This window comes from Odocoileus virginianus, chromosome 20, assembly GCF_023699985.2.
Source record: "Odocoileus virginianus isolate 20LAN1187 ecotype Illinois chromosome 20, Ovbor_1.2, whole genome shotgun sequence".
NCBI lineage: Eukaryota > Metazoa > Chordata > Mammalia > Artiodactyla > Cervidae > Odocoileus > Odocoileus virginianus.
The window spans coordinates 44,859,384-44,873,142 of record NC_069693.1 but is presented as its reverse complement, the minus strand read 5'-3'; the positions used below and the strand labels follow the sequence as shown (position 1 = coordinate 44,873,142).

Sequence of the window (13,759 nt, the reverse complement as noted above, 5' to 3'; positions counted from 1 at the left end):
TATTCTTGTCTGGAGAATCCCATACACAGAGGAGCCTGGCGGGCTACAGTCCACATGGTCACAAAGAGTCAGACATGACTGAGCACACACAAAAGCACAACATATCAAACCTATGAAATGCTACAAAAGCAGTTTTAATAGGGAAGATTATAGAGATAAAAGCCTATATTAAGACACCAGGAAGATCTCAAATAAACCACCTCACTTTGCACTTCAAGGAACTAGAAAAAGAACAAACTAAACACAGTTAGATTTCATTTTCTTGGGCTCCAAAATCACTAGCAATGGTGACTGCAGCCACAAAGTAAAAGACACTTGCTCCTTGTAAGAATAGCTATGACAAACCTAGATAGTGTATTAAAAAGCAGAGACATCACTTCGATAACAAAGGTCTATATAGTCAAAGCTATGATTTTTCCAGTAATCATGTATAGATGTGAAAGTTGGACCATAAAGAAGGCTGACTGCTGAAGAATTGATGCTTTCTAACTGTGGTGCTGGAAAAGATTCCTGAGAGCCCCTTGGACTGCAAGGAGATCAAAACAGTCAATCCTAAAGGGAATCAACCCTGAATATTCATTGGAAGGAATAGTGCTGAAACTGAAACTCCAATACTTTGGCCACCTGATGGGAAGAGTAAACTCACTGGAAAACCCTGATGCTAGGAAAGATTGAAGGTAGGAGGAGAAGGGGGCAACAAATGAGATGGTTGGATGGCATCACTGACTCAATGGACATGAATTTGAGCAAACTCCAGGAGATAAGGAAGGACAGAGAAGCTTAGTGTGCTGCAGTCATGGGGTCACAGAGTCGGACCCAACGTAGCAACTGAACAACGACAGGCATATAGATACTACATATATCTCCAAATAAAAACAAAGTAGGTAACAGTATTAAGGGGGAAAAAAACAGCTATGCACAAAGTTTTAATTGTAATGAGAGTCATTTATTTTAAAAAGATGTTCTAAAGGCTAAAAAGATAGAAAATGCTAGTGAGATTTCAAGAAAATAAGACATCAAACCAAAACCAGAAGGTCGACTGGAAATAGCGATCTTTCTTTTCTTTTTACATTTTTTCTTTTTTTTAGCCATGCTGCATGGCATGTGGGATCTTACTTCCTCAATCAGGTATCAAACTGGAGCTGTCTGAAGTAGAAGCTGCAGTCTTAACCACTGAACTGCCATGGAAGTACCAAAAAATATATATATAATATATATTATAATATATATTAATAATATAATTTTAAAGGAATATAATAAGTTTAAAGGAATTTCAAAAAATAATAGACAAATTTTTAGGGAAGAATGCATTAAATTTGCAATGTGAGTGACTATCTGTATCTTGAGCATATTTTGTATGCAGAATCAAACAAATTTAATTAATGCTTTATTATGAAGTACGTAAAGAGCTCAATTTCTTCAAAGGAAAAAGATGCAACTTGAGAGGAAAGTAAAAGTTAAATATATTGCTAAGACCTTTCTACATTCAGAATTAGAAAAGCAAGTGTTAACTACCAAGGTTTAGAAAGTTACTTTTCTATTATAATTCTTATCTCAGGAAAATCACTTCTAAGTACTTTTATCAAGAAACATAAATGTCAAGAAACACAGAAGAACTACACAAAAAAGATCTGAATGACCCAGATAACCACGATGGTGTGATCATTCTCCTAGAGCGAGACATCATGGAGTCTGAAGTCAAGGGGGCCTTAGGAAGCATCACTACAAAGCTAGTGGAGGTGATGTAATCCCAGCTGAGCTATTTCAGATCCTAAAAGATGATGCTGTTAAACTGCTGCCCTCAATATGCCAGCAAATTTGGAAAACTCAGCAGTGGTCACAGGACTGGAAAACGTCAGTTTTCATTCCAATCTCAAAGAAAGGCAATGCCAAAGAATATTCAAACTACTGCATAATTAAACTCATCTCAAGGTAATGTTCAAAATTTTCCAAGTGAGGCTTCAACAGTACATGAACTAAGAACTTCCAGATGTTCAAGCTGGTTTTAGAAAGGCAGAGGAACCAGAGATCAAATTGCCAACATCTGTTGGATCATAGAAAAATCAAGAGAGTTCAAAAAAAACATTTACTTCTGCTTTATTGAATATGCCAAAACCTCTGACTGTGTGGATCACAACAAACCATGGAAAACTTTAAAGAGATGGGAATTCATGAGAAATCTGTATCACAGGTCAAGAAGCAACAGTTAGAACTGGACATGGAACAACGGACTGGTTCCAAATTGGGAAAGGAGTGCGTCAAGGCTGTATATTGTCACTTTGCTTATTAAACTTATATTCAGAGTACATCATGCAAAATCCCAGGCTGGCTGAAGCACAAGCTGGAATCAAGATTTTCGGGAGAAATACCAATAACCTCAGATATGCCAATGACACCACCCTTATGGCAAAAAGCGAAGAGGAACTAAAGAGCTTCTTGATGAAAGTGAAAGAGGAGAGTGAAAAACCTGACTTAAAACTCGATATTCAAAAACTAAGATCATGGCATCTGGTCCCATCACTTCATGGCAAATCAATGGGGAAACAATGGAAACAGTGACAAACTATTTTCTTGGGCTCCAAAATCATGGCAGATGGTGACTGCAGCCATGAAATTCAAAGACGCTTGCTCCTTGGAAGAAAAGCTATGACGAACCTAGATAGCATATGAAAAAGCAGAGACATTACTTTACCAACAAAAGTCTGTCTAGTCAAAGCTATGGTTCTTCCAGTAGTCATGTATGGATGTGAGTGTTGGACCAGAGAAAGCTGAGCACCAAAGAACTGATGCTTTCAACCTGTGGTGTTGGAGAAGACTCTTGAGAGTCCCCTGGACAGTAAGATCAAACCAGTAAATCCTAAAGGAAATTAGTCCTGAATAGTCATTGGAAGGACTGATGCTGAAGATCCAATATTTTGGCCACCTGATGTGAAGAACTGACCCACTGGAGAAGACCCTGATGCCAGGAAAGACTGAAGGCAGGAGAAGTGGATGACAGGGGATGAGATGGTTGGATGGCATCACCGACTCGATGGACATGAGTTTTAGCAAGCTCTGGGAGTTAGTGACGGACAGGGAAGCTTGTGCATGCTTCCTGCATGCTGCAGTCCATGGGTTCACAAAGAGTTGGACATGACTGAGTGAATGAACTGACCGTTGTATCATTGTATCATGACTGTCAACAGAAAACTTATAGAATTCTATACCACCAAAACTAGCATTTAATAGAAAAACCTGTATCATTTTTTAAAATACAGATGCGTATCAGAATTATCTTGGAATCTTTTGAAAGATTTCACGACTGAGCAACTGAACTGAACTGAATAGATATCATGGGATACCTACCATTATTTTTAAAGTATTTCTGAAATTTGAAGACATGTGAATTTACTTTGGCTAAATTTCTAAGTCATGTGTAATTAAAATTTTTATTTCATCATGATATAAATTGTCTCAAGCTGTGTGATCATTTCCACTGATTGCCACAGAAGTCATCTGTAGTATTTCCCTTTTAGATAGTTTAAACTTGCCCATAAACATATAAGAAATGTTCATACCTAAATGGAGAAGGCAATGGCAATGCACTCCAGTACTCTTGCCTGGAAAACCCCATGGGAGGAGCCTGGTAGGCTGCCATCTCTGGGGTCACACAGAGTCAGACACAACTGAAGTGACTTAGCAGCAGCAGCAGCATACTTAAATAAAAACCACCACCAAACATACAAAATCTCAAGCATTCACGTGCCCCCTGAAACATTTTGGAACAGTATGGGATCGGCTAGGAAGGTAAACATACAAGTTTGTATAGGTTTGCCTAACAACCCTCAAATAACTTTTATTTGATCTTGCTCACAATTAAGAAGGAACATACCTTCAACAGACCTAATCATGGAATCATTTTAGGGCATTTTGAATAAAACCATATCATTTATAAATACTAGAGCAGAACAAATTTTGCATTATATAATTAAAATTACTATAATTATGCTTTTAGGACATCTGCTGACAAGAAAGGCTTAACACTAGTGACAAAATACTGTTTTGAGACCACTATAATGTGCCTAGACAAATTCATCTTTATAATGAGTTATCTTATATACATAATATCACAAATATGACTTTGAGAGAAATTGGTTAAATAGGTTACATTACAAACAAGAGAAGCCTAAGATTTGCCCTTTGAAAGAACTTTTTAAATAAGCCAATAATTTAATATTTGAACATTTGAAACAATTACTTTTCTATGTGGCAAATTCCAGGCTAGTTACCCACCTCCTCCCTTCCTGTTTCCAATGACTAATTTTTGTTTTTAAAGATTTATGTTGGCTATGCAGCACAGCATGCAGGATCTTAGTTCCCTGACCAGGGATTGAACCCACACCCCCTGGAGTAGAAACAGTGAGTCTTAACCACTGGACCATTAGGGAAGTCCTTCCAATGACTACTTTAACATGACTTTCCTTTAAGGGTCTTCAGCTTAGAGATACATACTCCATAAGCTTCTTGCTTTTTCTGGGGACCTAAATAAGCATAGGCATACTTCAGTTTACTGAGCTTTGCAGATACTGCCTTTCTTGAAACCAAATCGAAGGCTTGTGGCAACCCTACATCAACCAAGTCTATAGGTGCCATTTTCCCATCATTTGCTCATTTTGCGTCTGTGTCAATTTTGGTAATTCTCACATTTTGAATTTTCTCATTTTCATATTTGTTATGGTGACCTGCAATGAGTGATCTTTGATGTTATTACTGTAATTGTTTTGGGTGCCATGAACTTTGACAACATAAGATGACGACCTTAATAAAAATGTATTCTGATCACTCCACCAGCCGATCATTCCATCTTCCCGCCTTTCCCCTGGCCTCCAAGACACAATATTAAGACTAGGTCAGTTAATATCTCTAAAAGGACACTAATGGTTCAAGTAAAAGAAGTCACAGGTCTCTCATTTTATATAAAATATTAGACACAACTAAGTCTGCTGAGGAAAACATGTCAAAAGTCAAGATAGGCTGAAAGCTAGGCCTCTTGCAACAGTTAGCAAAGTTGTGAGTGCAAAGGAAAATTTCTTAAAGGAAATTAAAAGTGCTATTCCAGTGAACACATAAATGAAAAGGGAAACTGCCTTATGGCCAATAAGATCTTCCATATGGACAGAAGATCAAACCAGCCACATTAAGCCAAAACATAATCCAGTGGAAGGGCCTAACTCTTTTCAATTCTGTGAAGGCCAAGAAGTGAGGGAGCTGCAGAAGAAAGCTTGAAGGTAGTAGAGGTTGGTTCATGGGGCTTATGGAAAGAAGCTGTCTCTATAACACAAAAATGCAAGGTGAAGCAGCATATGCTGATGTAGAAGCTGTTAACAAGTTATCCAGAAGACCTAGGTTAAGATAAATAATAAAGGTGGCTACACCAAAACAATAAATTTTCAATGTAAATGAAAAGCCTATATTGGAAGCTGCCACCTAGGAGTTTCATGATAGAGAGATGTCAATGCCTGCGATCAAAGCTTCAAAGGACAGGCTGACTCTCTTTTGGGGGTTACTGAAATAGGTGACTTAAAAGTTGAAACCAAAGCTCATTACCATTCTGAAAACCTTTCAGTTCAGTTCAGTTTAGTTGCTCAGTTATGTCTGACTCTTTGCGACCCCATGAATTGCAGCATGTCAGGCCTCCCTGTCCATCACCAACTCCCGGAGTTTACTCAAACTCATGTCCATCGAGTTGGTGATGCCATCCAGCCATCTCATCCTCTGTCATCCCCTTCTCCTCCTGTCCCCAATCCCTCCCAGCATCAGGGACTTTTCTAATGAGTCAACTCTTCACATGAGGTGGCCAAAGTATTGGAGTTTCAGCTTCATCATCAGTCCTTTAATGAACACCCAGGACTGATCTCTTTAAGGATGGACTGGTTGGATATCCTTGCAGTCCAAGGGACTCTCAAGAGTCTTCTCCAACACCACAGTTCAAAAGCATCAATTCTTTGGCGCTCAACTTTCTTCACAGTCCAACTCTCACATCCATACATGACCACTGGGAAAACCATAGCCTTGATCAGATGGACCTTTGTTGGCAAAGTAATGTCTCTGCTTTTTATATGCTATCTAGGTTGGTTATAACTTTCCTTCCAAGGAGTAAGCGTCTTTTAATTTCATGCCTGCAATCACCATCTGCAGTGATTTTGGAGTCCCCAAAAATAAAGTCTGATACTGTTTCCACTGTTTCCCCATCTATATCCCATGAAATGATGGGACCAGAAGCCAGAATCTTAGTTTTCTGAATGTTAAACTTTAAGCCAACTTTTTCACTCTCCTCTTTCACTTTCATCAAGAGGCTTTTTAGTTCCTCTTCACTTTCTGCCATAAGGGTGGTGTCATTGGCATATCTGAGGTTATTGATATTTCTCCTGGCAATCTTGATTCCAGCTTGTGCTTCCTCCAGCCCAGCATTTCTCATGATGTACTCTGAATATAAGTTAAATAAGCGGGGTGACAATATACAGCCTTGATGTACAGGACCCTGTAAAATTATGCTAAACTTACTCTGTCTGTGCTCTACAAATGGAAAAACAAAGCCTGGATGACAGCACATTGTTTACAACATGATTTACTATTTAAAGCTCACTATTAAGACCTACTCCTCAGAATAGGATTCCTTTCAAAATATTAATGCTCATTGACGATGCACCTTTGTCACCAAAGAGCTCTGATGGTGATGTACAAGCAAGATTAATATTATTTTCATGTCTGCTAACATAACATCCATTCTGTAGGTCACGGATCAAAGAGTAATTTCAACTTCCAAGACTTACTATTTAAGAAATATATTTCATAAGGCCATAGCTGCCATAGGCAGTGAGTGCTCTGATAGGTCTGGATAAACTGAAAACCTTATAGAAAGGATTCACCATCCTAGAAGCCATTAAGAACACTGTGAATCATGGTTAGAAGTCAAAATATCAACATACGGCAGAGTTTGGAAGGAGCTGATTCCAACCCTCATGGATGGTTCAAGACTTCAGTGGAGGAAGTAACCAAAGGTATGATGGAAACAGCAAGAGAACTAAAACTGTAAGTGGAGCCTAAAGATGTGATTGAATTGCTCCAACCTCATGATCTTATTTTAACATATGAAGAGCTGCTTTGTATAAATGAGTAAAGAATGTGGTTTCTTGACATGAACTCTACCCCTAGTGAAGATGCTGTGAAGACTGTTGAAATGGCAGCACAGAATTCAGAATATACATAAACTCAGTTAGCAAAGCAGGGTAATAAGGGTGAGAGGACTGACTCCAAATTTTGAGAGAAGTTCTACTTCTTTCAAACAGCATCACATGCTACAGAAAAATCATTCATGAAAGGAAGAGGCAGTCAATGAGGCAGACTTCATTACCGTCTTATTTTAAGAAATTGCCATAACCACCTCAGACTTCACCCAGATCAGTCAACAGTCATCAACATCAAGCTAAGATCCTCCACCAGCAAAGACTATGACTCTCTGAAGGTTCAGATGATGGTTAGCACTTTTTAGCAATTAAGTATTTTTTTAAATTAAGGTGTACATATATATATATTTAAAGACATAATACTATTATACACAATAAATTATAGTATCATACAATATAAACATAACATTTACATGCACTAGGAAACCAAAAAATTCATGTGACTTGCTTTATCACAATATTTGCTTTTTTGGAGGGGTCTGGATTTGCACCCACAATATCTTGGAGGTATGCCTATATAAGTTCATAAGCATTTTAAGATACTAATCATTTAACTTTTTTTCTCAAAATGAAAAGTTTCTTATCATTTTATTTCATAGATAAAAGTCACATTAACACTCCTGGGAATAAACTTTATTACCAGGGTTTTAAAATGCATAAAAGATAAATATAGTAGTACTTGCAGGTAAATATGGAGATTGAGGCAAAAGGGATTCTAGGAAAAATCCTATATCCTACCTAGAGTACCTCTTAAGCTCCCTCTGCTGGCTACCATTTAAATAAAGAAAAAAAAAATTGTAAACCTCTTTTCCTTTGAGCAGTAATGGGAGAAACAGCCTGAAGCTGACAATGCTGTCGTTGAAATTGTAAGGAAAATTCTCCCTTAAGCAAGGGCAAGTCTAACTGCTGCTACCTTCCTTAATAAGGCTTTAGAATTTCCAAACAGATTTGGGGAGTTGGGGGGGAGGTGGGAGAGGCCACAACCAACTTAAAACAAGGAAAGTCATTACCAAGTTTGAATGTGTTAAGCACAAAATTGATATACAAAAATGCAAAAGCATTAAGTATAAAACAAACTATAAACAATTATCATCAACACTAGGAAATTAATAATTTAAATATAGTTCACAAATTTCACTATAACAAAAAGCTTATAGCACACTAATCTATTAGTTTCAATATTAAGGTTTATTTTCTTTTTCCTCCAGAGTGAGGTTAAGTAACAACTTAAATAATTTTCAGGATGTATAAATGAGCATCCATTCGGAAAGAACATTACTGCTTAAAAGTGGCTATCTAAGAAATATTTTGCATGTAATAAATATATTCTATGTTTAGGTTAACAGGCACCATCTCGAGAGCAAAAAAGGTTTTTTTAACCAATAAATAAATTACATTCAAGAAAACAAAGTGTTTATATCTGAAGTATGATATATCCTTAAATGTTTTTCTTCATATAGCACCCAAACTTCCAAACTGTCTAGAAAGTAGCTTCTAAATATAACCCATACCTTAAGTCATAAAAATAAAAGGCAAAAAAAAATCAATTTAAGACAAAACTTAGTTTATATTAATTCCCCATTCAATAAAATATCAATTGCCAATTTATTAAATGAACTGTAAATATGCAATGTTAGTGCTCAAATCTGAAATATATATTTTTAAAAGTCACTCTTTCTCAAAGTATTTAAAATATTGCATCTCTGGCGGCAAACCTGAAAACTATCATTTTATTTCTCTGGTTTTCATACTTCCACTCCCAACCCTATCCTTTAATTCTTTAACAGCCAACCAGTTTGTTTCCTTTTTTTTTTTTTTTTTTGGAGTAAATACAATATATCCCAAACACAAACACTGACAATACTCCTTGGTAAACAAGGAAATCCCAAAACAGTCCAAGCCTATAGCTTCACTCCCAAAGTGTGGCACAGGCTAAATGATAAGGAAAAAAACAATCAATGGCCCTTATTGATGCAATCAGAATGCTCCTGAGAGTCCACAACTGTTTTGAGAATTTGCTGATGTAATCCTGAAGAAAGTTTCAACACATTCTGCAGACAAATATCAGAGAATAAGTCTTTGATTAATAATTTTTCTATTTATTTCTGCCAAGGCGACTGAAAACACGAAAGCCTTTTCATCAGAGAGGTTAGCATAGATGTCAATTTCCTTTTCCTGTTTCTCTGTTAAAAGAAAAAGGGAAAGCTTTTAACATAAAGGCAGTAGATTCAGTAATTTTTTTAAGTTTTCACTATTTTTTAAATGATAATAAATACTATACATAACACTATGATGCATACTAAATGGTATAAAGTATTTTACTAAACTATTGAAATTAAGACAAAGGAGTTACTAAAATGCATGAACTTAATTCTAAGACTAAATAGAGACTGGATATATATTTCTATACAGTCTAATATTTCTGTAAGAATCTCAAATATTTCTTTCTTCTCAGTAGCATGAGCTCACTGTTTCAATCAAAAAATTTCCTCACCCTAAATATGGTCCCTTCTGAATATCAATGGTGCCTTTATGAATATAATAAATTCTTCACCTTAGCCCTGCTACAGAAAATAAGAATAACCAACATTTATTTCTACTTTACCCCATCTGATTACAAATGTAATCCAAGTTCATGGTAGAATTTTTTTTAAAATACAGAAAACTAAAATAGAAAAGAAAAACCACCTATTATCTCAAGCCAGCTAAAATCATGATTATCATCTTTGTGGGCTACAAATTACTTTTTTCAGGTTCTACTATGATTCTACTTTTGTCTGGATTTTTCACTATGCTTTGATTTTTAATCAGTTAAACAAGTATACAGTTTGCTTTTGTTGTTCAGTCACTCAGTCGTGTTTGACTCTTTGCGACCCCATGGACTGAAGCATGCCAGGCTTCCCTGTACTTCACCATCTCCTAGAGCTTGGTCAAACTTATGTCCATTGAGTCAGTGATGCCATCCAACCATCTCATCCTCTGTTGTCCCTCTCTCCTTTTGCCTTCAATCTTTCTGAGCATCAGTCTTTTCTAATTAGTCAGCTTTTCACGTCAGGAAAATATTAAGAATTTCAGCTTCAGCATCAGTCCTTCCAATGAATATTCAGGGTTGATTTCCTTTAGAACTGACTGATTTGACCTCCTTGCTGGACAAGGGATTGACAAGAGTCTTCTCCAACACCACAGATCGAAAACATCAATTTTTTGGTGTTCGTCTTCTTTATGGTCCAGCTCTCATATCTGAAAATGACTATTGGAAAAACCATAGCTTTGATTCTACAGACCTTTGTTGGCAAAGTAATGTCTCTGCTTTTTAATACGCTGCCTAGGTTTGTGATAGTTTTTCTTCTAAGGAGCAAGCGTCTTTTAATTTCATGGTTTCAGTAACCATCTGTAGTGATTTTGGAGCCCAAGAAAATAAACTCTGTCACTGTTTCCATTGTTTCCCCATCTATGTGCCAAGATCTTAGTTTCTGAATGTTGAGTTTTAAGCCAGATTTTTCACTCTCCTCTTTCACCTTCATCAAGAGGCTCTTTAGTTCCTCTTCGCTTTCTGCCATGAGGGTGCTGTCATTTGCATATCTTAGGTTATTGATATTTCTCCTGGCAGTCTTGATTCCAGCTTGTGAATCATCCAGCCTGGCATTTCACATGATGTACTCTGCATATGTTAAATAAGCAGGATGACAATTTACAGCCTTGACGCACTCCTTACCTAATTTTGAACCAGTTCGTTGTTCCAAGTCCAGTTCTAACTGTTGCTTCTTGACCTGCATACAGGTTTCCCAGGAGGCAGGTAAGGTGGTCTGGTATTTCCATCTCTTTAAGAATTTTTCAGTCTGCTGTGATCTACACAGTCAAAGACTTTAGCGTAGTCAATGAAGCAGAAGTAGGTATTTTTCTGGAATTCCCTTGCTTTTTCTACAATCCAGCATGAACATCTGGAAGTTCTTGGTTCACATACTATTGAAGCATAGCTTGGAGGATTTTGAGCATTACCTTGCTAGCATACGAAATGAGTGCAATTGTGCGGTAGTTTGAACATTCTTTGGCATTGCCTTTCTTTGAGACTGGAATGAAAACTGATCTTTTCCAGTCCTGTGGCCACTGCTGAGTTTTCCAAATTTGCTAGCATACTGACTGCAGCACTTTAACAGCATTTATCTGATGCAACATCTTGGACTTCTGGTTTCAGGCATTATAAATGGACTTTCCACTGTGAAAAATTAGGATTTATTGTTTTTTGTTTCTTGCCATCATACTCTTATCACATCTTCCCATTACAGTTATATTATCATTTTGATGAGATCGATATTGTGCTTACATTACTCATTACATAAATTATTTCACTTTTCCTGTACGTTGTTTTCCCTGAAAAGATTCTCTTTCTTCATTTGCTTAGTTTTCATTACTAACTGAATCCAAATTCTCTTCTAGTTGGATAAATCTTTCAAAATGTTTACATATATCAATTTTGTCTTCTTGAAGAGATTCTTTAAGAAAGTCTTATGCTATACTTCAATCTGACATGGTTGCTTTCTAGGCCTACTGCACAATTGTCATGTTGAGATATCTCGTCAACATCATGCTGGAGATTCTTCTCATCTCTCTCTTGAGTTGGACCCTGTGTTCTAAGTTCAGGATACATTCTTGGTTTACTTCTTCATTTTGATGCCATGTATCTTGCAGTAGCTTCCTGAGAAAGGGAGTATGGGTAGCAAATTTTTTGAGATCCTAAATATTAGACTTTCTTCACACTAGTTACTAGTGTGATTAAGTAAAGACCTGAAGATTTCCTCTTAGTATTTAAAGGCAAAATACTATATTCCAAATACTGGTGCCACTGCTAAGAAAATTCTATACCACTTTTTATAGTTATTTTTTAAGTTGTTGCTAATTTACATAAAATGAAATATACGATCTTAAGTGTACAACTGGATGACCCACACCACAATCAAGATATGAAAACTTCTCATTTTCCTCTCCAGTCAATCCCTCCCCACTCTACCAGAAATATTATTCCACCACCATAGGTTCATTTTGCCTGTTCTCGAACATCATATAAATGGCATTGTACAGTAAGTACTGTTTTGTGTCTAGCTTCTTTCATTCAACATGCTTTTGAAATTCGTTGATGTTGTTCATACACAAGTAGTTTGTTCCTTGCTGGAGAGTATTTCACTGTACCATTTTGATTATTTCCTTTGAACACTTGAAGGATTTTCCTTTTAACCAAAGAGAGATAATTTACGATGATATAATTTTGCATAATATCTTGTTTTAACCATCCACTTAATTTAGTGGGGTATTTCAATACAGAAATTCAGTGTCCTTCAGGTTTGGGAAAATTACTCGAATTATTTCATTGATGGCTTCCTTCTTCATCTTCTATGTTCTTTTTCTGCAACATCAATTATTTACATATGTTGACCTCAAACTGGTCCTTTAAATTTCTTATGTTTTTTATTCTATTTTTAATCTCTTTTCCTATTGCTATACATTCTGGTATATTTCTTACATTTTGTCTGTCAGATTTCTGTTAAAGTTTGACATTTTTGCAAATCATATAGACATATCTATACACATACACACATATATGATTCTCATTTTTAAAGTTACATATTTTATACACACACACACACACATATATATATAAGATTCTCACTTTAAAGTTCATTTCCCAGGTACTTTTTTGACATCTTCAATTTCCTTTTAAGAAAAAGGAAATTCCTTTTTGTTTCATTACACAACTTCTCTTACAAAGAACATTAATGGCAGTTTTCATTTTCTTTTCACCCTGCAAAAACTCATCCAAGTTACTTTTTTTTTTTTCCTTTATGAAAGCCTGACTGGAGAATTCAATATTTACCATCTCTAATTTTCACCTAACTTTCCTCATTTTAATTTGATAGCCCTGCCCTCAATGATGCTTGGTATTTCTGAAACCAGAAACTCTTTTGCCTTATCTTTTATTAAAGGATAAACAGCCCTAGCAAGGTATTAAACAAGACTTTCAAATCACCTCTACACTTCCCGACATAACTCATGCAAAAAATTGCTGACCTTAATAAGGAAGATGTAAAACAAAAAAAGGTTTCTTTCTTAGCTTTTCTCAAAGGTGCTTACAATTTAGGTTTCTTGGGTCTACTAAAGAAGTTATTACTTTCCAGAATTTTGCTGCTTCTCCTATTCCCTCTCCTTGTGGAACTTTGCCCTTGAAAAAACAAAGAGTCCCTTTCCTACTTTACTAGGGTTTGGGGAGAGCACAGAGCTAGATGTGTTTATTCAATCTACCATCTTTAACTTGAAGTCTACCTTAATTCTCTATGTTCATTAATAAGATATTCAAAATTGGCTAATAAATTTTAATCAGTGAAAATGTCACTGTTACATTACTAATATCTAAAATAATCATACCTCCACATATAAAATGAAGACATTTTAAACAAACCAAAAGTTAAGTTTAATGATTGGCTTTTATGATAATGTTGTTACCTAGATGTCTAAAAAGATTTCCTTTCATTCTTCTATTT

General features: G+C 36.0%; 1 protein-coding gene across 1 annotated transcript in view; it reads right to left on the bottom strand.

Moving 5' to 3' along the window:
• Nucleotides 1-8,395: 8,395 nt before the first annotated feature.
• The window catches only part of C20H16orf87 (chromosome 20 C16orf87 homolog), a 33,590-nt gene continuing 28,226 nt past the window's right edge, over nt 8,396-13,759 (bottom strand). Inside the window, exon 4 of the mRNA XM_070451358.1 lies at nt 8,396-9,409. Coding sequence (XP_070307459.1) covers nt 9,291-9,409 — 119 coding nt within the window. The 3' untranslated portion in view covers nt 8,396-9,290. The remainder of the gene's footprint in view (nt 9,410-13,759) is intronic.